General features: G+C 42.2%; 1 protein-coding gene and 1 pseudogene across 1 annotated transcript; both read left to right on the top strand.

Annotated features, from left to right (window-relative positions):
• The first annotated feature begins 1,750 nt into the window (after positions 1-1,750).
• LOC109321264 lies at positions 1,751-6,426 on the top strand (annotated as a pseudogene).
• Positions 6,427-7,278: 852 nt separating this feature from the next.
• LOC109320854 (DNA mismatch repair protein Mlh3-like) lies at positions 7,279-23,119 on the top strand (the record flags this gene model as incomplete). The annotated part of the gene is made up of 11 exons (XM_019551134.1): positions 7,279-7,393; positions 8,023-8,093; positions 9,266-9,370; positions 13,259-13,331; positions 14,192-14,263; positions 15,794-15,902; positions 18,716-18,872; positions 19,850-19,873; positions 20,314-20,392; positions 21,647-21,798; positions 22,663-23,119. Coding segments are annotated over 11 exons (1,050 nt in total), but the record flags the coding sequence as incomplete, so codon positions are not given.
• Between the last annotated feature and the right edge of the window lie 793 nt (positions 23,120-23,912).

The raw sequence follows: 23,912 nt of genomic DNA, 5'->3' as shown, positions 1-23,912 counted from the left end.
AATGATCACCCAATTAGATCATTTAATGGGCTCTAAAATTAATCCATGCAGCTACCCCTGAAGCAGTGGAAGGGTTATCAGATTTGGATATTAATCTATGAATGTTTTAATCTTAAAGTGTCATATGAAAGAAAAACATTGGGACAGTGGTGAATGGGAGGGCCAGCTAGTAGGTCACTGACCCTCTGGAAATGTCACCCTTGACTGGGGAACTGAGACCTAGAAAGCGATAGATTAGGGATTTGGCTCCGTTCCAGTTGAATATTGTTGGAAGAGAGCTGCAAATCACTCATTTAATTTCTTTAAAAAAATCTTGCACTCCTTGGACATGACTATCTCTCTCCCCTCCTGCCAACAGGGATTGTGTCCAGGATTTGTACTGACTGCCTCATCTAAGTATTTTAGCAGCAGCATTGATTATTAGTAGTCCAACTTTCACCCAACCTGAAAAGGTTGTAAGAGGGTTGGTAGGAAATGCCACTGCTGCTGAGGCTGCTCTTGGTGTGGGGTGATGGCTTACATGGGATGGTTACAAGGTTTTGTCCCTTTAAAACTGGTTTAGTAGCAACCTGTCCAGTGCTTTACTGCTCTGAAGTAAGAGGAGACTTCAGTGTTAGGCTCTCTCTGAAGACTGACAAGGGACCAGCTAGACCTGTCAGCCGGATGGGTTTTGGAGCACTGGGGAAACTGCTGTGAGGCCTGCCAGCTTGTTTTGCAGGTGGAGCTGCCACAGTGAGTCTGATGTGAAATCAGGTTATTAGGGTGATCCTGAAGTTTTCCCCTTGCTCCTTTCTGTAAGTGATCCTGGGCTGTTGCTTCCAACTGTACAGCAACAGGTTTTTTCAGCAGCCTGATTTTTCCCCTCCTCTCTTTCCCATCCTGCATCATCCTATGGTAAACATCCATGATGTGTCAACCCTTGTCTGGGACATGGGGATGCTACTGTTTGATGGCCTGTGCTCGCTGGAAATACAGGGAGGAGGAGGAGAGGTGATGCAGGAGGGAGCCTGGTTCCCAGCACAGAGTTAGGGACCTCCTCAGGACGTGCCCTATTAACACAGCCCTGCTCCCTTCCCTTTCCACCCCAGCCCTTGCTAGACACCTCGCGCAGGCGCGGGAAGGTGACGGGCCGCTGCCGGGTCACCCAACCGAGACTGGACATCTACATTTCTTAACGTGCCGGGTCGCAGTGCCGTGCTGCAGCGCATGCTGGGAGCCGTAGTCGTCCCAGGCCGGCTCCCTCACTTCCTCCTTCCCGCACATCTTCACTGCGCAGGCGTCGAGGCTGCTACTGTGCGTCTGGCTCTGGACCGGGCTGCGGCGGTTGGTGTCGCGTCGGCGGTTGCTGTGGGGGCGGCCCCTCCCCCACCCATGACGGGCGAGGCGGTGTAGTACCCACTGTCCGGCGCAGCCGCCTCCTGTAGGTGGCTGAGGTGTTCTTGGAGCCGGCTTGGCCCCGGTGGGAGGCGGGGAGTTCCTTGCGGGCCTGTCACTTATGCGTCCACCGTCGCGGGCCCTGGCCCGGCCCCGGGGCACGTGCGGGTACCCACTTCCGGCCCACCTGCTTTGCGAGCGCTGTGACTGCGAGCCGTGTGCCCTGGACTCAGGCTGAGACCTTGGACATGGGCCCCGCTGGAAGCAGAGGGTGCCAATGGGCAGCAGCCCGAGGAGGGGAGCAGAGGGGCGCGGTGCTCCTCGCCTGAGGAAGAGATGGGGCTTTCCGTAGCTTTGCCCACAGGGGCACTGCACTTTTCGCTGGCTTTCACTTCAACACGTGGGGTTCAGGGGAAACCCTGCATCCTGTAATGACCAGTGGGTGACAGTGAATCCACGCACCGTAGGATTGCCAATAAAGACATAAGTTTGGAAAACAATGCTGTCTTTATTATTCAAACACATTACTTGATGCCCCACTGCCATGTGGGGCCTTGCTTGAGTCAGATCCATCCTCCACATAGGTGTTGGCTGGCTGTGGTGTGAAGGATACACTGAATCCACTTGATAGAACAGCACAATAAGTTCTTGGCTAATCACAAAGTGAAAAGGAATCTGAACTTGGCTTCTGGTGATTGATGTTACCAGAAACTGATGCTTTCCCTGTTCAGGTCACTGATAGCCTGTGTTTGGATTTTCTTTTAGCGAATGCGAGGTCTGGGAAGAGAGACGATACTAGTGAAGAACGTAGAAACAAAGAGTCTGATCCTAGGACTCTGGAGGTTTTGCCACAAAAGCACTAGCTGATGCGTCCTGGTAGTCAAGGGAGGGAAAGTGAGCCTAGACAAGCTCTTTGGGTATCAGGAAAAAAGATAATAAATATGGGCAAAAATAATGTATTTAAAAGATAGTGATTTGTTGCTATGTGGCAAATGTAGGAAACTTAAACTGAGCTTTTATGTGTTCTCCATCTCTTTCTTCATAGGGATTGTTTTAAAGCATGTGGAAGAATGGTCCCTGAAAATTTTTGAGTTCCTTACCTTTCTCTTTTGGCCATGATCAAATGCTTGGAGGAAGACGTGAGAGCCAGGTTACGCTCTGGAGTGGCCATCAAGTCTCTGGGCCAGTGTGTTGAGGAGCTTGTCCTCAACAGCATTGATGCTGAAGCAACATGTATGGCCATCAGGGTGGATCTGGACACCTTTAGGATACAAGTGGTGGACAATGGCTTTGGGATAGGGCAAGAAGACCTAAATACAGTGGGGAATCGCTATTTTACCAGTAAATGCAGCTCAGTAGAGGATTTAGAAAACCTGAAATTTTATGGCTTCCGAGGAGAAGCTTTGTCAAGTATAGCAAATATGGCCAGCATAGTGGAAATTTCATCTAAGACCAACAAGACAGTTAAAACCTTCACAAAACTGTTTCAAAATGGGAAACCAATGGAAGTCTGTGAAGCTGAACTGACTAGACCAAGTAGTGGAACAACAGTGACTGTGTGTAATCTTTTCTACCAGTTACCAGTGAGGAAGAAGTGCATGGATCCCATCCTGGAATTTGAGAGAGTAAGGCAGAAGGTAGAAGCTCTTGCACTCATGCATCCTTCTGTCTCTTTTTCCTTAAGAAATGATGCTTCCTGCTCTATGGTGCTTCAGCTCTCCAAAGCAAAAGACATTTGTTCCCGCTTTTGTCAAATTTATGGACTGGGTAGATCACATAAGTTACGTGAAATACATCATAAGTGTGGAGGATTTGAGCTGAGTGGCTATATTAGTTCAGAAGGGCATTACAATAAAAATCTGCAGTTTTTGTACGTGAATAATAGACTAGTTTTAAAAACAAGATTACATAAACTCATTGATTTTTTATTAAGGAAAGAAAGTGTTATTTGCAAGACAAAATCTAGCTTTGCTGGCAGACAAATGAGTTCAAGTCCTGCTCGACATCGGTGTGGTCCAGAGCTCTACGGAATATTTGTTGTCAATGTGCAGTGTCAATACTGTGAGTATGACGTGTGTCTGGAGCCTGCGAAAACGCTGATTGAATTCCGCAACTGGGACAGTCTTCTAGCTTGTGTTGAGGAAGGGGTGAAAGCATTTTTAAAACGCGAACACTTATTTATTGAACCGTCTAGTGAAGACATCAAAGAATTTAACGAAAATAATGACTTTTGTTTGTATAGTGCCACGATAAAACCTATGGTCATTGAAGAGACAAGTATGAATGACAATTTTAAGAAAGCATGTGAAGATATTGTGGATTCCTATGAAATAGTTAACTTGCAATCAAAAGACATCAAAAGAAAAGCACCTACTGGAAAAAAATCTTCAGATCCCATATATTCAAATGACAAAGCTGAGGAAATGGAAGTTTTCTCAGATCTAACCACTGCTGAATCAGCTAACTCATTTAAGAGTAGTAAAACTCAGACTCTTTCATTCAACAAAGATGACACTACTACTGAAATCCCAGAGCAAGATCCAGAAGAATTTAACAGTTTCCAAATGGCATCTGGTCACAAATCTTCAGAAAATTTCTGTGGAGAGTCCAGATCAGAAATAATAGAAATAGACAATTGTGATGAAACGCCATGTTGTACTGAAAATTACATACAAGTTGCAAGAAGCTGCCATGACAAAGCGGGTCCAAAAAGCAACAGCACCATTGCTTTCAGACATTATGTCACTCAAGGGCAGCAGAAAGGAATGAAAATTTCTGCTGAAATAGCTGAAGGGCCAGAAATCCTTGTTGGAAGGGCATCCATGGGAATATGTACTACAACAAAAGAAAGCCATGGAAATACTAAAAGAACATATACCTCTTGTGGACAAAATGTAATTAGATCAGGACTGTTAAAGTTGTGTTCCACAGGGCTTATAACTCATGTTGTGCAAAATCAGTCACTACCTGAACAAGCTGAAATGAACTGTTCATTAAGCATGCCTTTTAGACCTGGTCCTGTAAGTGCCAAGGATATATTTGGAAACAAGACTGCTTATTCACTTCCATCTCTAAATATTCAAGATGTTTCTAGTAGTCTAAATAAAGACAATCCTATCCTATCCAATAGAGAAGTGTGCACAGCAAATGCAGATGAGAAGTTGGAAAATGAGACTGTATCAAATCAGAGGAATAAAGAAGTAGCTTTCTGTATAGCAGGTAGTAGAAGGGATTGTGTGAGATCACACGCTAATGAGTTGCCTCTGATCACTTCCTCAGGTGATGTTACAAACTACAGAAGGCAAATGGTTGAGCTCTCTGAGTGGTCTGTACCCCGAGCTTATAAGAAGCTGAGTTTGTCCACACAGGCAGGATCATTAGAGAGATTTAGGAGACATTATGGAAGGCCCAGGAGTGAACCATCAATATCTATTTCAGAGAAGAGGAGTGAATTTGGGCTCCGAGTTGAGTTCAGTACTCCAATTGATCTTGACACTTCCAAAAATCAGAATAATAATACTGAATGCTTTAGTATTTGTGAAACGCCAACTGTGGAACACACTCATTCTAATAATAGTTGCCAATCTGGTTGCTTTTCTTCCTTGGAGAGGACTCAGTTCTGTGGTACAGGCGTTTTGTTAGACAGACAAACTTGTGAGAGAGAGAGTCCTTTGACACTGACCAATTACTGTCAGAGTAGAAGAAAAAATAAAAGCAACAGTAGATCTCCAGGGTCCCTGGCCTCTAAAATATCTAGAATGAAAGGGGACCATGAAGAAGTTTTAGCTCCAGAAGTTGTGGGGCAGCTTGAGCAACAATCCCAAATGGATTTAAGCAGAAAAGATGATACCGGGAAATTTGTGTCTAAAAATGAAAGTGATCATTTATTGCAGAGTTCTAATGAAATGTGTCAAAATTCCTCACAAGAAGCAGAGGTAGGTGGGCATAGTTGCCTCTCTTTAGCCTCTGTTGAGATGAATATTCCCCAGAAAATAGATTGTCTGAGGGCAGGGGCCATGGAAAATACTGTCAACCACACCAGCAATGAGGCTCCATCCAGTGGCTTGGCATTGCCTGGTAAAAAGGTTTGGTCTCAAGATGCTTGTCAAGATCAAAGTGTTTTACATGTGTTTTCAGAGCAGAATTTGAAAGCTACTCAGCTTCCAAGTGTGACCTTACCAGATAGCTTGGCAGTCTCTCCAGATGATACAAACATGGCTAAACCTGTGAATGAGGATTTGTTATCATGTACTTCTGACTGGTTGCAACATTTTGATGTTTCCTTGGGTAAGACAGTTTACATCAACAAAACAACTGGCCTAAGTACCTACAGCACTCCTCCCACTGAAGAAGTTCAAGCTGCTTGCACAAAAGATATAACTACTATGGCTGTGAACGTTGTCTTAGAGAGTGGTAAGAACATGGTGCTTAATTTAGTTGCAAAGCAAGAATAATGCAAACTGCATAAAGACTCACATATGCAAACTGTTAAATTACACTAATTGATTGCAGGTGGAAGGAGGTGAGAATAATGATGTATCTTCTTAAATCTGTGATACACACTTAGCTCTTTAATTTCTTCAAGTAAATACATTTTGTTATTTCATTATTGTTCCACAGAGAATGGGGGCCTGAACTGTACCAAAGGAGATTGGATGAAATGTGTACCGTGGGCTGGAGGTCTAGGTCACTTTCTATCCTAATCCTGGTAATAGTGTGGGGTCATAATATGCTGCTTAAATCACTCCTATAAGGATTGGAACAGGCCGTTGGGCTAATTCTGGTACTTCGCATAGTCTCAGTAACTTTAACTTTCCATGAGCTTATTCATGGACTCTATTTATTTGTTTATTATTATACAAAGTGTTAATATGAGTAACAGCAAACTGATAGTGCCAGTTCTCCTGAATATGGGGTAGGAATGGGCATTTTTGTATTTGGTATATTGGGGGCTTTTCTATGGTTTTTTCTGTCCTTTCAGAAAAATACTTTCAATTGCAACCGTTCCGGAAATAATCCTGATTGATTAAAGGAGTAACATGCTCTTAAGAATCCCTGGTATGCAGACTCTCCAATAATGTCAGCCATCTCAGAAGTATTATTCACTTTTATGTCTGTAAGCACAGGGCACCCCTTGCTTCCCTGAGACAGCACTGGTATGTGTAGCAAAGGCCAGAAAAGAGGCAAATTATTTCATATTTTGTAAACCTCTGGTTTAAAACATGTACTGATGATTATTGCCCTGTTTCATATATATAGAAGGTTATTCAGTACTCTCAGGTTATGAAATTTGTCAGGATGGGGCTCTTACTGAGGTCAAAGTTGAATGGTATAAATTAAGGTAAAGAAACAGATGTCTTCTGTGGAGTGTGATCAGCTATGCTGTGATATGTCATGGCACAGCTGATTGAGCTCCACACACATCCCCGTGTGCCACGCCACAACTTATAGCACATTTGCAAGCACGGAAAAAAACTTGCAGACACACTCCCCCACTACCCAACATATGAACAAATATGTATAATTTTCACCATACTTTGCATTGGAAGGTATTGTATTATGAATCTTAATCTTCATTCAAATCCTTCCTCAAAATGTACTTTTTCTACCAAATTGGCCAGTGTTTTCCCAGTCACAGTAGAAATGATATTAGGTAGCTATATTTGTTTATTTTTAAATGCATTTCCCAGGACTGACCTCTGGCTGGCCATTCAGAGCATCCAGCATGTTTAGTTGTTATTTTTCCAGTTTTAACTGCAAACTCTATGGGGCAGCACAAGGCCTGCCTCTGTGTTGTACAGGGATGAGCACACTAATGTCTTTGTTTATAAATATGTGAATACCACAGCCCTCTAAATATTTCTTTTAGCTTTCTGCCAGCTGTTAAACTTGCTGCAGTAAATTTTTGTTGTGTATTCAGGGTTTCAGTGCAGGTGCTATCCCTTTAGAAGTGAGCTTGTTCTACCCTTCCTTCCTAGACCTCGAGAAGAGAGGATTCTAGCAAGCCAGCATTCCAGAGGTAGGGTCATTTTGCCAGGACATAGAGTACTATGTTAAAAACAAACCCAAGAATTCTTCCAGCTGTCCTGACAGGAACTCATTGTTACTCAAGGTCTGTTAACAATGGGACTGTGAGTCATTTTGTGTATGTCTGAAAATATACTAAAGAATTAGAGTTGAAGTCTGTTAGGTGGTGCTTATTTACAGGACAAAGTGCCCAGTTCTCTGTAAAATCATGTTAATAGTTTAAAGAGCAGTTATCCAGCCAGAGAACAGAAAAATGGGTTTTATTCTTTGGATTCTCTTCCCTAACAAGGGGTGAAATCACCACTTTGGTATGTGTCTTTATCCAGTGGGAGTGAGTAGCTGAGGTTTATCCATCTTTTTATTTTTTTCTTTCCAGGGAGTGTTGGATTGTGCTGCAGTGTGTATTGAAATCAGAGAAGTTTCCTAGAGTTCTAGTCCCAACAGACAGTAAGAAGGCACAATCCTGCATTCCCTTGTTAATCTGTTTTCCTCAAGAATAAAAAGACTAATGTGAAATTGGGGGGGGGGGGGGAACTTGGTAGGAGTGAACAATGAATACACCTTCTGCTGACATTCTTTTCTGTGCCTATGAATCCATGTTTTACATATGTTATCTCCTAGAAGCTGAGGCTGATTCTCTCCAGTCCTTGTTGTCTGGCTGGGATAATCCCATATTTGCTCGCTACCCAGAGGTAGGTATTATTTTGCATCCAGAGTTGCAGGGTGGGGTCATCTCATCCTCACCTTCTATTATGTTGTGACTTTTGAATCAGAATGGCAAGTACTAAAATCACTGTGCATATTTAGTCTGTTATACATGTGCCTAGAGACTTGATTATGCAGATGTTTATACAGTAGTCCCATTTTTTGAATTTATCCAGATTAAGACAAGCTAGTATTATGGATGATCCTGTACCTCGTGTTTTTGGAAACGATAATGTTGTGTAGGCTATGTCTTTTACTACAGAAGTCACAGCATCTGGTGAAGAGCTTCAACTCATGAAAGCTTGTACTGTGTATATATGTGTTTACAGAAACACACACATTTTGGTTAGTATATAAGGTGCAAATCTACCCTGCCTTCTGCTTGATTACAGACTAACATGGCTAACTATTTCTAACTACAGAACTAGCTATCTTGATGAAAGATAAAATGCTGTTCCATAGCACGATTTAGGATAGTTTCTGTCCTTTTTAGGGAAGAGAAAAACAAGCAAATTTATGTTTGTTATATAAGTAATAACTGGGTATCAAAAACATATTTGACTTGGGTTATTTTTATAGTATTGGCAGGATGATAATATGCCAGGGAAAATAAAAGTTGGAGCTTTTAGAGCTACATCCTGTGTAGTTATGGGGTAATGTCATCTTTAATCACTGTGTATGTGTGAACATACAGTTTTAGTCAGGATGTACAATATGTACATAACTATTTCCACCTGTATACATTTGAGATGGAATAGCAAACTACCTGCTGCTAGGTTTCCGAAAGGGAACAATTCTTTAGCAAATTTGTTACAGTAACATGAATTCTTGCGTCATTCTGGGATAATTCATCTTCCTTCATGTGCAACGCATTTAATGTGTATGTGTAGGCTGATAACTAATTTCAGGTTGTCTAATGGCTTTTCATTGAAATAGCTCTTATTATCCGGATGTGTGTGAGTGCTGATATGGGAGCAGAGGGACTGCCAGATGGTATTTTGAATTAGTGCTGTTCTTATTAGAAGAATCAGTGTACCAGGTACAGAGGAACCCATTTCTAGATTGGTCTTACTCAAAGTTGGCAATATGATTTTTGTGACCTTAAACTCACAAGTCATGCTTGTATTCTAAAAATGATTTGTGGTGTTCTGTTTCATAGGTTGCTGTTGATGTGAGTAGTAGCCAAGCTGAGAATCTGGCTGTGAAAGTTCATAATATCTTGTATCCCTATCGTTTCACCAAGGAGATGATTCATTCAATGCAGGTAATGTAAGAGTGGATAAGTGCTTTGTGTAAACAGCTGTATTTCAAAAGCCATGGCCAAATAGGATGTGTGAGACTTTCCACTGAGTGGGAGAGACAGAGAAATAAATAACACCCTTTATCTGCAAAAAAACCCCAACATTTTTTATTTGTGTGAGGAGAGGCAACAGATATGCTTATCAAGCCAGATCTTGAGACCATCTTTTAGATGACTATAAACAGTTATCTGTAGAGTGATTCTAAAGTGGTTGGGTTTAAAGCTAGTTAAAACAAGAAGCAGCCTTGCTATTGCTGCTTTGTAATATGCAGTATTATCACTGGCATTGTTTAAGTAATGTATTATCTGACAGGTTTTTAGCTACTTATTATGGCTATTTGCTTAATTTGTTATCTCTGATAACTGCGTTTTGTGCATTTTCAAATGATTTTGTCTGAACGATGTTGACCTTCAGCTGAGCAGTTTCAGTAACAAGTCACAGATCTCAAATAAGGACTTTAAATTTCATCTTAGAGTGTAGGTCAGTCAGATTCTAACAAAGGCATCATAAACGTGGAGCCTAACCATATCTCAATGATTCTTTATCAAAAGTTTTGTTTGTAAACTGAAAAAATTAATGCTGAATACACTCAAATCTAAGGCAACCCTGAATTTAAGATGACCCCCTGTAATAGTTTATATATATGGAACGTGTATAAATTTGTTATAATTTTCCAAGCACCAAAACTAATTATTGGAGGGTTGTCTTGAATATGTCTCCCCTCTGCCACTGCTACAGCAGGGAAAGCAATAGCTACGGGTTGCAGGGACGTTCAGGTTGCCACCTGCTCTGCCCCCTCACTTCTTCCTGCAGCCTTTCTGTCCCCCCTGCCACCTTCACCTGCCCATCCCCAGCTCCCCCTGGTTTCTAACTCTTTCCCCCACAGTGCTGTAGATATAGTGTATCTGGCCTTCAGCAAGGCTTTTGACAAGGTCCTGCATGATCTTGTAAACAAATTGGACAAATGTGAGCTAGATAAAACTACTATAAGGTGGATAGACAACTGGCTCAATAGCCACAAGCAAAAGGTACAGTAATTATTAATCAGTCCATGTCAGAATGGCAGGAGGCTTCAAATGGAGTCCCACAGGGATCTGTCCTGGGCATGGTGCTGTTCAGCATATTTATTAACAATTTGGATGCTGGCATAGAAAGCTTCATGAGTGAGTTTGCAGATGACAAGGAACTGGAAAAGATTGTGAACATATTGGAGGATGTGAGCAAAATTCAGAAGGATCTTGACAAATTGGAAAGCTGGGTTAGAGCTAAGAGGATGAAATCCAATGTGGACAAATGCAAGGTACTACACCTTGGAAGGAATAATCAAAAAAACAAATATAAAAGACACCTGACTGGATGGCAGCACTATGGAAAAGGACTTAGGAGTCTTGGTAGATCACAGACTCAGTGTGAGTCTGCAGTGGATGCAGCCACACAAAAGGCAAATGCAGTTTGGGGCTGTATTGATAGAAGCATTATGTGCAAGACTTGGGAGGTGATAGTGCCTCTATTTGGCACTAGTCAGGCCTCAACTGGAGTACCATGTGCAGTTTTGGGCTTCATGTTTTAAAAAGGACATGGAGAAGTTAGAGAGGGTCCAGAGGCAGGCAACAAAGATGATCAAGGGCTTGAAAGGCAAGTCATATGAGGAGAGGCTGAAAGAACTAGGCATATTCAGGTTGTGGAAAAGGCGTTTAAGTGGGGACACGATAGCAGTCTTCAGACATTTGAAGGGCTGCCATAAAGAAGGAAAGCAGCTTTCCCCTCATGTTGCAGAGAGGAGGACAATAGCTTGAAGTTGCAACAAAGTAAGTTTAAACCGAATATCAGGAAAAATATTCTTCACTGTTAGAACAGCAAGACAGTGGAACAGACTGCCTAGGGAAGTTGTGGACTCTCCATCATTGGAGGTGTTCAAGAAGAGGTTGGACAGCCATTGGTGAGGGATGACCTAGGCATAGTTGTGCCTATGTTCTACTATGGGTATTTCCTGTGCTTCTGGGCACCCCTTTCTGCTATGTGTTGGGGATTTTTTAAGCCTTCCTCAGAGGCATTGGGTGTTGGCTGCAGCCAAGGCTAGGGACTTTGACTAGGGTGTGACAGTGCTTCTGTTGGGATCAAAGCTGGAGGTTCCTGGATAGAGGGTCTTGCCTTTTCACTCAGGGTCAGACCAATCACCATATTTGGGATCAGGAAGGAACTTTACCCCATGGTCAGATTGGTACAAACTGTGGGGGTTTTGCCTTCCTCTGTAGCAGCTGACCCTGTACCCAAGGTCTTTTTAAATATATCTTCACAGCATTTCATGGAAGTGGGATATTGGTTACTATGGTTCCCCTGCTTTACCTGTGGCAGGTTAGGTCTGTATTGTGTCAGGGTTGACCATAGTCTTATGTAGAGTTTAGCTTATAGATTGTATAGGATAGTTTGGATAAGGATAATTCTCCCTCAGTCAGGAGGTTGAACTAGATGACCTCTGGAGGTCCTTTCCAGCCCTTTTCTGTGATTCTTTGAACTACACAGTCTCTGCTTCTGCCTCTTCCCCTCTTTGGCCTGCCCTCTTCCACACTCCCCTTGGTGTCAGAGGCTGCCTGGGCTTTATTCACTCCCTGGAGCACAGCAAGTGGAAGAGCCACCATGCAGCAGTGTTAGTGCTGCTGATTGGTTAGGAAGAATTACCATGTGATCTGTGCTGGGGTGGGTTGTGGGCCTGACTCTGGCCTCATGCTGATTGGCAGGGGATACGTCATTTTATATTTGAGCAAATACAGTCTATATTTTTTAGTTGCGAACTCTGTGTGAGCTCTGAAAGTCACACTGGGTTCTTTCTGTCTCCTACATCTAATCTGGAAAAGATTCAGCAAGCCAAACTATATTTTTGTTTACCCTTGTACAGCTACATTGGCATGTAGGAGTTGGCAGGGGTGCAAGAAGAGTCTGTTGATGCAAAATGGGCTGTCCAGCTTCTGGGCAGCTGGGGGATTGCAGACCCATGGGCCATGCATTGAGTAGGTGGGTGGGCAAGTGCTCTCTGTCCAGAATCTGCCCTCCCCACCTGTTGCACACACAGCATGGGCAGCTCAGTTTCCCTTACTGCCAATTGTGAAGGCTTCCCAGCAGCCCCTCTGCCACACACATGGCATAAGCAACTTGCCTCCCACACTTTCCCAGACGTTTATGTTAGGCAGCCCAGCCACTGCACCTCTCTGCAGCACAGGCAGCCTACCTTCCCATCTTCCCTCCCACAGCCCATGAGCAGGACATCCCCTGTTCCCAGCTATGTGCATCACTTAGAAAGTCCCCCACCACAGCACAGGGTAGCTTGGCTCTCTTCCACTGCACATATAGCACCCACTTTTCCTCTTCCACCTGCACACACTACCCAGCTGCTGTGCACACAGCTGGGGCACTTCAGCCCCCTTCTGGCTGCTGGGACAGGAGCAAATGGGTGGAGGGGCTAGCAGATGGGTGGGAGCCCATAGGCCTCATGCTAATGCTTTGGGGGCCTGCCCTGATCCACAGTCTCCCAGTTAGACAGCCCTGATGTATAAGGTGGACTAGAATCCAGGTCATTTACTCTTAGCTGTGTGGCCTCAGAAGGACTAAAAGGAATTTAAAAACATTGTCAGAAAGGCAATAGATAGTCTGAAACACATGGGAAAGAAGATGTTGCAGCATGAAGGTATCATCTTCGCATTCACTTTTATAGGTAGGACTCCATTCTCCAACTTATTTAATGATTGTGAGGTTAACAGATGGAGAGGAGAGTAGTTTTCTTCCATAAAGATGTATGTCTGCCTTCTGAAAATGGTCTTGCCAATAGAAAACGGTTATTTTGAATTATGTTACAGGTTCTTCAGCAAGTGGATAATAAATTTATTGCTTGTTTAATCAATACTAGGAGTGAAGTGAATGAATATTCAGGTAAGAAGACTGTTAGTACTAGCCATTAGCTAGCCTTCAAGTCCAGTTGCAGTGTACCCTATCGTGGCTGTACACTGTTATAGTTTAGAATCGGGAATTTTAAAGTGCTTCTAAAAAATAGACATTTTCAAGAGTGTGGTTTTTTGACAAATCTCAGTGTTGTTTGACAAATGCAAAATCTATGTCAATAATATTAAGGAAAGTCAACAATAGCCAGATCAAAAACAAAGTCCAAGAAGACTGTCTTTGTCTTGTGAAGCTGGCACAAAGCAATGTTTAGAAGAGTGCTAGCCTTCACTTGAAATATCTTGACTCTTTTTTCTGTTTATTTTGGACATTCCTGAAGGACTTGTTCAAATTGCTGGTCATATGCACTGGTAATGAGTGTGATAGAGAATCATATTGTATTTCAAATTAGCAAAGGTATTAGATTCCATTTTCAGTTAATGGACACCTTATGTATTGAAACTGGCATGAGTTAAACAAGAAAGACATTAAAAAACACAGTGGCTTCATATTTTCTTTTAATCTGTTTAAAAAAATTGGAACAGGACTGTACTTGACCTCCTTTTTAGATGTGGAAAAGGGAAATTAGCTGCAGACGTCATTACAAAATTAGAGACTCAGTCTGACCAGCCTAAGTGGTATTTCCTCACCTGTGCCCCAGATATCACTTTTGCATTATTTTATATTCCCTTAACCCAGCTTTCTCCTGGACTTAATTCTGTTAAAGAGATTGATCCCCACATGGTAAATCTGATCTGTGAGTGAGCCATGAGTGAATCCCATTCTTCTGCCCAGTTGGTGCAGGTATTTGGTATGATGGTACTTATAGTTAACCTCCTCTGTTACATTGCTAGATGGAAATCTGCTAGTGTTGGTGGATCAGCATGCAGCCCATGAGCGTATCCGCTTGGAGCAGCTCATTAAAGGTGAGAATTCACATGGTTCAAGATGAGCTATTCACTCCCCATTGGCATGCAACACAAATCTGTATATGTGAGATATTATGCTATTTTGGTTATATTAAGTGTAAAGGTCCCCAAGACATGCAGGAATCCTTTAGAATCCTCATCCTTCCTCCTGTACAAACCTGTAAGATCTTGCAATCATCCTGTATTAGTCAAAGTACTAGACACCAAATGTGTGCTAGGTGTCTTCCAAAGTATTTAGGAGGGGCAATTCTTGTTCCAGGTAACACAAATTTTAAATTGAAATAGACCAGATCTAAAAGGGTAATAAGGGTGACAGGAGAAGCAAAGGAGAGATAATAGAGTAATGTTAATGAGATAGTACATTATGGAAGCTATGACAGGGTCACAGAGTAAAGAGCTTGGGCAACATTGTTTGTGTTTTAACAAAATGGCATGCTTAGTACAGAAACCTAAAATCACTATGATTTCCAGAATTAGAAGAGCAGTTACAAGCCAAATGAAACAGTCACAACAGCTATAAGATGCCACACATCCACTACATAGCGATTTTTAGCCACAACAGAACCACTTTTGATTGCTATATGATTGGAAATGTAGCAAGTTTCATTTGACAGACTTAACAAGGATATCAAAACGCCTGTAGACGTCACTGAGCAGCTTTCCTGCAGGTACAGAGAAATATTGGTCAACCTAGAGATGTTTAAATTGCCTTAGAACATGAGTTAATTGTTCAAAGACATCATAGAGAAGTGCAGTTACTCTGTTGAGCTGGACACATGTGACTGGGGTGAACCGTGACCATAAACATCAGTTGGTCTGCTGGCTCTTGGAGGACCTGTGCACTGTGAAAGACCTTGTCAAGGCTACGTACACTAGGCCATATTATGTGGCCAGTATTGGAAAAATCTATAACTGTGGCAGGACCCGAGATGTAGTAGTCACTTGAAGTTACCTGAAGAAGAATAATGGTCTTTTCTCTGGCCTTCTTAGAGTTTGGCTGGAAAGCATAATGCCCATTCAATATTCACTTAAGATTGTTGACCTTCTCTCTCCTTTTTTCCAGTCTAAAAGCTTCCAGGAAAAATGTTTTGTTGTTGTTGTTGGGGTTTTGTTTGTTTGTTTTTGTTTTTTAGCTCTGTGGTAAAAATAACTAAAGATTAAGGACCCCTCTGGGAGCAAGGGAGAAATATTTAATGCATGGTATTTTGGTAGAGACTCTGCACTTGTTCCAGACTGTTCTGAGAACAAGTGGCCATCTCATGAGCTGAGATAACTGTAGCAACAACTCTGGCTATTTATGATGATTGCTTTTCAGTTCTGGGGGGAGATGCTAAGATAATATTAAACTGTTCTCTCCCCAGAAACCTTGCATCTCTTCCATAGTATTCCCCATGAGTCTTAGAAGGAAGAGTCTATGGCTGCTTAATCTAAACACAGAGGGCTACACTGGAGCTCTGACCCATGATAGGAACTCTTGTGAGGATAATACAGAAATAGATGTTTTAAGAGTGGTACTTTATTTTACAGAGTCATATGAGAAACCATCTGCAGTATCTGGTAAAAAGAAATTACTGTCCTCCATCATCTGTCCTCCATTGGAGATTGAAGTAACAGAGGAACAAAGGAGACTCTTACGGTTAGTAGTAACGTAGAGCTCCAGTATCTTGGACAGGGTTCCATTAAGTACCATAGCCTGGACTCTGTTTGCTGTTTGCATACCACAGCCATTGCTGAAGTTATTTACATTTTGCTTTTGGGAGGTGCATACTGAATTCCAAGAGCCACAATGTGACGGGTGGAAAATAGAGTATTATTGGGAAATACACATGGCGAGTCCTCAGAAATGACTCTTCCTTCTTCCACATGATCAAAACTGAAGTCACTGCATTGAATAAGCAGTGAACATATTTTTCCAGATATTTCAGAATGGTGGATTGGCTGCTGTCAGGAATTCTCACTTGTATAAGAATTTGGAAGAATAAAAGCAGATTTGGTTTTGACTCCTTAAACCTCTGTAGCATTAATCAAGGTTTTATTGAAAACTGCCCGTCTTTCCTCACACCAAATATCTTTGTGTTTTCTCCCATGCTACCCTCATGTGTAGGAAGAACTCTTTATAAACATCCATAAAGTTTCCTCATTGTCTTCATTAAAATTTCCCTGTGCTGATGCCTACAAAACACTTGGTAATGGTTAGGTTGTTGGTTTGCTAAGACCATTGCCTATGCTGAATAATATTACCTCATTATCCTCTTGTCTTCCATATGTCTAGAGCCACCTCTTGCCTTTTCTTTAGGTTGTGAGCTCTTTGTGGCATAGATTTTCTTGTTTTGAGTTTGTACAGCACCAAGCGTACTGGGCCTCTGGCCCATGTTGGGGACTGCCATGCAATATAATAATACAAAATAGAGTAAATCAAATAGGGTGGGTAATTACAGTTACAGGGCTTCCTCATCTTTGTGGTTGGGATGGACTTGCTTGGTAAATGGGCCTCTAGGAGCCAAAAAAGTAAAGGAATAGATCAGATTTTTCCTTCTAATGTGTATGCATTTTCATTTGTCAACAATTTCTTCTGTTGTTTTCCTTTCTTTTTTAGGTTCCTCTGAAGTTTCCCTTTTTTTATCTCAGTCCCAACTAATGTAAACTATTTTTATGTCTTCTACAACTTTGGGTACCTCAGTGATCACTGTCTTTTCTAAATGGTTAATACACAGATTTCAAAATGTTGCTTATAATGCAGAATTCTTGGTATGTTGAAAACTGACCTTTTCTTCCTTTGCTCCTTTTTTTCTGTTACACACTGTGGGCAGACATAACTATATACAGTTTTAGAAGATGTGTGTGTATGGAGATTTAGGGTCAGATTCTCTTCCATCCATTAGTTAGCTACGTGGACTTAGGCAGTTGGGTATGATCCTTTTCCATCCTGTTCATGTCCCTGAGAATCCATTAATGCATCTATTTTTATAAAACCTTCTCATCTTACACTTACAATTGCATCACAAAAAACTAATGAAGGGGAGGAGGATCCACCCACCTTTTTCATTACTGTTTTTTTCAGGGACTTGAGCCTGGAATGGAATCATTCTGGATTAAATGGGTTTAAAGTGACAGTGTTGTTACAGCTATACTTTCTACCAGTACAGGAACATAGAGACAAAACAGTTACATCGGTCCAGCATGACCCACAGTAAACTGGTATTATTTAAACCCAGTATATATTTTTTCTGTTCATGCCCTTAGCTTCTTTCTTACCCTTCAAGAAAATGTATTTTTCATTCTGTGGCTTCTAGCCACTTGTCCAAGGCACTGTCAGAGCTTTACATAGTTTTTATTAGCTAGTATTCTTTTCCTACATTTTACTGACCTACTTAGGGAATTCTAGCAGATTAGAGAGGTATAATTTTCTCCTTTGGAAGCTGGTTTGTCTACTTTATGTCACGATCATCTTGCTATTTTATGCTTGCTTTTAATTATTGTTTCAACGTATGTATCTGGTACTGGGATAAGATCCCACTAGTAAGAAACTGTTACTTACTTCCATTCCTCTGTTGTAATAGCTAATTATAATGAGAGTGCACATTTTTGCATATTGTGACCTTTCCATGCCCATGCTGCTGCAGAATTCTTGGATACTAGATGCTTATCTTCCTCAATTGGGCCCTTCCTGCTTGACAGTGCATTTATCAGTTCTCTTGCATGGTCTCTAGTTTTGCTCTTTAGAGTATCCTGGGTATTTATTTTTGTGTTTAACTATTTGTCCTTCAAACTACCGTTTAGCTTAGCAAACTGTCATCTACTTACTGTAGTTTATTTTTTCTGTTACCTTCCCTAGAATTTGATTTCACGTTTTTGGAAAGATCCCTGTTAGTTTTCAATATCATCTTAGACACACTCGGGAAACCCCAGTGGCTTTTTTGCCTTTCTGCTTTAATTTTTAGAATTGATGCTTGTTGTGTTTCTGTTATGGTTTTATAAGTAGTGTTCATAAAGAGTCTGATCATTTTAATTTCCTCTGAATCAACTTTAGTGTATCTTTGTTTAGCTGCTTCTTTATTTGAAAATCCTTTTAAAAGTTGAGTGTCACAATCTTGGTCCCTAGCCACAGTCCCTGAGGATTGTTATATAAAAATATATATCTTCTGTATTAATAATGTAGCCACTTTTACTTGAACCATTTCCTACACAAAAACACTACGTAGTAAAGGGAACTTCTGGGATCTCAGAAATGTAAAGTAAGCAGTTTACACAGACATCAGGGAGGGGAATATGGTGTGAAAGAGAGAGATTGCTAGGAAATCCCAAGAAGCCATCAGACAGGTGGTGGAGATGGGGAGTTGCTGTAGGACCTTCAGTAGTGAGAGTGCAGAAATGTCTGGCTCTGGAAACACTCCTGTTGGTTTTTGAGAAAGAGGTGCTTTTGTATTTTAAGACAGGTTTTCTTCTCAGGTGCTGTTACAGAAGCCTGGAGGATTTGGGCCTTGGATTATCATTTCCAGAGAACAGGAACCAGATTCTAGTGGGGAAAGTGCCCTTGTGCTTCATGGAGAGAGAGGCCAACGAATTACGACGGAAAAGACAACCTGTAGCTAAAAGCATTGTGGAGGTCAGTCGTGAACACAGGTTTGGGGTCCAGTTATTCTGTGATGGTGACATTCTGTTCTGTATTAATGGTGCAGGATATTGGAAAAGTATCTCCTCTGTGAGGCAGCCAAACACCAAAGGATCTGTGCTTTCAGCAAAGCTATTTATGCGTGACATCTGACCTTATGACTGCTGCCTGAGCTGGCGTTCTTTCTTCTTCATTAGGAAAGTAATCCCGACTGAAAAAGGAGAGCCCGACTTCCTAGCACTGTTCTTTTGTAACAGAATAAAACAGAAGAAAGCTTTACTTACTAATTGTGTCAAAGTCTGGTCTGGTGAATAGAGAAATGACTACTATTTTAATTTTAACTAAAATAAGACTTGTAGAGAGAAACCAGTGGTCACCAATGAAGACAGCAAGGCTGATTAGGGTGGATCCTCTATTTTCCCGTTTGAGCTGCTAGCCTCTTTCCCTTAGAGCAGTACTGCAGCAGAGTTGGTGGTGTAACAAATTGTCATGTGTTTTCTCCAGGGTGGAAACCCCTCCTTTCTGGGACCTTTTTATCATTTCAGCTAGGTGAATGGATTCTCAACTTGAGAGTCCTAATCAATTTGCTCTGGCTACCTTTTAAGGGAAACTGCAGTGAACTTCAAAGATTACTTTAGGCTGGTTATTTACCTACCTGTGGTACATATATGGTCTTCATCTGCTTACTGTAACAAAGTTGGTCATGCAGCTCCACCCATATGAGGAAGCAGAGTACTGTTATCCCCATTTTTTCAGGTAGGGAACTCAGGTGAAACTAAGTGACTTGTCCAAGATGTCTGTTGCAGGGGAGGAATTCGGTCTCTCTCAACCCAGGCTGGTACTCGGATCCCTCCATCTTTCCTTGTTTTTTAAAATGGGGAATACAGTAAACATAGCCAGGTGGGGCAGTAGAATGAAAACTTGAGAAGGGGAAAGAATAGCAACTGATTGTTCTGCCTTTTGTTTTCCAGGAGTTAATTCAAGAGCAAATTGAGGTAAGTAGCTCTCTTTTTTCAGGGAAGGATTGGAGGCTAGTTTTTCTACTGCAGGGGTGGGCAAAATGTGGCCCAGGGGCAGGATGTGGCCTGCCAGGCCATTCTATCCAGCCTGCAGGGCCCCTAAAAAATTTTGGAAATTAGTATTAATCTGCCCTGGGCTGTCTGTCATGCAGCCCTCGATGGCTTGCCAAAACTCAGTAAGCGGCCCTCTACCCAAAATAACTGCCCGCCCGTTCTACTAGAAGCCTTGTTTCTTGCCACAGGACAAAGCCCTGGAGATTAGCGTGCACTAGTCATCATCAGGGATTGACAGTGGGGAGATGGAAACTAGATGGACCATGTTAGATCTTCCTCATCCATAGCTTCTCTAATGCTGCAATTCTTCCTTCTTTTCAAACTAGCTGAAAAGTTAAGTCCTGTTTTCTTGATACTTTTAGCTACTGCAGACCACAGGAGGAGCACGAGGGACACTACCCCTGACATTTCTGAAGGTGCTGGCTTCTCAAGCATGCCATGGTAAGTGAGCATTCTTTACCTTTCCATTTATGCAGTGTACTCTCTGGGGCTGTGGTTTCAGAGAGTTCTTCCAAGAGTTGCAGGAGGCACATCATTAGACAGGGTGCCTCTTAAGTGTCAGGAAACAACTTCCCCTTTGGACAGCTTTACTTGGGGTAGAAGATGCCCTACCTGTTATGTGTGTGTGTGGTTGTTATCCACATTCCTGCACAGCAGAGTTACTGACAGTGCTGTCCTAATGTGCACCAACCGGTGTGAGCCATTGGACCACCAACCCATGTGAGCTATAGGACTTTCAACAAGCAGTCCATGGAGTGGAGGAGAGGGTATGAGGGAGGTCCTGCATCAGTGCTCTTTAACAGGCAGGGAGGACCTTAAGCAGCAGTACCCTCAAGCCATTTTGTCTGCCCTCAAATGGTAACTACTAGAAACGGCAGTGCATGGTGTCCTGGAGACCTGGCAGTGTTCTTATTTGGAAATACAAAGGACTTCAAGGGTTGTGCAAGGGCCCCAAAATAAACAGGTATCACGAATGTATGCAGCAGTGTTTTTAATCCCTTCATACTAGCTGGACTGTTGCATGCTGCATTAATTGCCAAAGGGCAAATGTGGACTGATTTGCACCACTTGACTCTCCAAATGGCAGAGGGTACATAAGCCTCCCTTTATCTGGAAGAGGAAGACTAAGTGCTATTGCTGAGTTGCAGGATGCATGCTGCTGAATATGGGATCAGAGATGTCACTCCTGATGTCTGTGAAGAGGGACTGGTAAAAGTATGACTCTTTTAGTAGCCTGCTTGTATTTAGTGCACTAAAAGCTCAGGAATAACTGGTGACTGAGGTGGTATTCAGCCTCTAGCATGCGGAGCTGATATTTAGTATCTCTCTGCTTTGGTAGCTCATTTGTGGAGTGGCCTTGTTCTCATATCTAGAGAAAACTGTTCATGTGGGTCATGTAAGTAACATCAGGTGGAAAGCAAGGAAGCTGTCCTACCATCCACCTGCCAAGGACCGGACAATGAAGTTTGTACCATGACAAAATCCAGTCTTTATGTGTTGGGAAGGCTAATTAACTGAAGCCAAATTCCAAATCTGTTACATTGTAGCATGGTCTTCTGATTTGTGGTCTCAGGGAGCTAGGAGGGTGATGCCCCTTATTTACTTGCTGTAGTTTCCAAAATCCCTGGTGAGGAGCTTGCTAGCTGAGTCAAACTCCTTTAGCCAGCACTTGCTGCATCTCACCTCTCTTTTCAGGAGCTATTAAGTTCAATGACAGTTTGACCATGGAGGAGAGCTCCCAGCTTATTGAAGCTTTGTCCTGCTGCCAGCTGCCTTTCCAGTGTGCTCATGGGAGACCTTCCATGCTACCCCTTGCAGATATAGACCACTTGCCACAGGAAAATCAGGTACAATGTGGAACACTGCAGGTGGTGCATCTTGGGAGGATAAATTCATCTGCCTTTCCAGCCAGGTTGCATCTTAAATCAGACATGCTCTGTATCTGACCAGACGTGTGATGTTTAAAGCTGTCATTCGTGTCCCTCTCCTACTGTTCTTGTATTAATCCCTGGTGCATTGTTTATAAATGGACGATGCAATTGGACAAAGGCCACTTCCCAAGAGCATTGCTTCCCCATTAATATTTATTTAGATTTTGCCTACATTAAACAATCATGAACTTTTTTATTTACTCAGACCTACAACTGTTTAGATTAGAGCCTGAAGTTAGGCTCCTGAGCCCATATGTAGGCACTTACAGGCACAAATCCCACTGACTTCCAGTGGCACACTGCTGGAGAAGCATTGCCCAGTCAGAGCAGTTCAGTATATCGGAATATCACATGGGTTGCAGATTGAGCCCATAATATTTGCTGATTAGTTTTGTGTCCAAATATATGCGCTTGGTTTTCTAGTGAGGCTAGTAATGAGGGCCCTGGACCTATGAGCACTTACCAGCATAGGTAAACATTATAGGTGTGTAAAATTGGATGTTCTATTAACAGTGAAGAAAGTTATGACAAAAACAGGTACAAAAGAATTGCTTCACTAATTTGAGACTATAAAGTGGGAAGAAAGCGGATAACCAGCAAAACGTGAATAAAAGTGACACACAAAATCATGACTTCTCTTGTTGCCCATGTGCTGTTTCAGGTTGCAAAATTGGGTCCTCATGCAAGTCATTTAGAATACACCTTTGATAAAGCACTTGAGCATCTCAGTGTTGGAAGGGGCTATGGTGGTCAGTGAAGTCCTTTTCTCTTTTCTCCTAGCAGCCTAAACCTAATTTGGCCAAACTGAGAAAAATGGCCCAAGCCTGGCTGCTGTTTGGGAAACAAAGACATCACCATGGAACTGAGAGCTGAAAACCAGAATCCCAGGAGTTCTGTTGTCACTCAATTCCTTTCAACCAGCATTCTGCATGGACTTGCCTCCTAAGCCAGAACAGAAACAGAGGTCCTGCCCTGATAGTTAATCTGCTGAGGAGCAGAAATCAGCCCTGGGAATGTGGCTTGAGAGGGCTGCTGTGTCTCAGGGAAGTGGCTTCAACATTGAGAATGATGGTTTGGAGCCAAGACCTTTCCTTTATTCAATACTCAGTTGTTCAAGGCTAGAATCTGCCTCCCACTTGCAGGTGCTGAACTCCCTTTTCCTTGTGAGGATGATTTTAGTCTATGTATTTACAGTGCTTTGGCTACATATTTATTAATAAACCTAAATACACTTTCACTTTCGTAAGCTTGCCCACAAAATGATGTAGGTGGACTGTGCTCATTCCAGCCATTGACATGAAACTAATGCAGAGGAGGCCTGGCTTTGGTATTTCTCTTCCTGTCTGCAGCTGCTGCAGTTTCCTGACTCATTTTACTATGCTGATGGAAGATTTCCAAACTAGAGCCTGATGATGTTGTCTCAGTGAAATACAAGCTCATATCATACTGCAATTTCTGTTAGATTGATGTTTATTTCTATGGTACTACAGAGATATTATTGATGTATATTTACTTACTCATAGGCAGCACCATATCATGCATCATTGCAATAGGTAAGTGCCTGAATTAGTCAATAATCTTATTGTAGCAATGCTTACAAGCTAAACAAAATGAAGTAGATAGGATACTTCCTACCCTAGACTAGTGTAACACAGCTGTGCACTATTAAAATTAGAAATGGTTCCCCCTTCCCAGAAGACCCTACAGTTTCTCCTAATGCAGTGCAAAGCTGCAATAGGAGAAAACAGATGCTTTTAAGTATCCTGGCAGTGCACAGATGTGGGAACTGAGGTTTGAGACCTTGGTCTGAAATAGGTAGAGCAGGGACTTAAACCTTGTTCTTTGACAGTGAATGTGAATGCATTAGCCATGAAGTTGCTGCGATGTGGGAAGGGGTCTGTTTGGTGTTAAGCAGAAATGCCATCCAGCAAGAGCACACACCAACTGCTGAAACTTCCTTAGCCTGAAAAAGGGTTTTTGAACCCGAAAGCTTGCTTAATAATTGTTTTCCAGCTATTTAAGTTGGTCTA

The sequence above is a fragment of the Crocodylus porosus genome, unplaced genomic scaffold (genome assembly GCF_001723895.1).
Source record: "Crocodylus porosus isolate Cpor-Errol unplaced genomic scaffold, CroPor_comp1, whole genome shotgun sequence".
In the NCBI taxonomy this organism is placed as follows: domain Eukaryota; kingdom Metazoa; phylum Chordata; order Crocodylia; family Crocodylidae; genus Crocodylus; species Crocodylus porosus.
The sequence above is the reverse complement of the archived record's forward strand: the minus strand, read 5'-3'. Positions and strand labels throughout refer to the sequence as shown.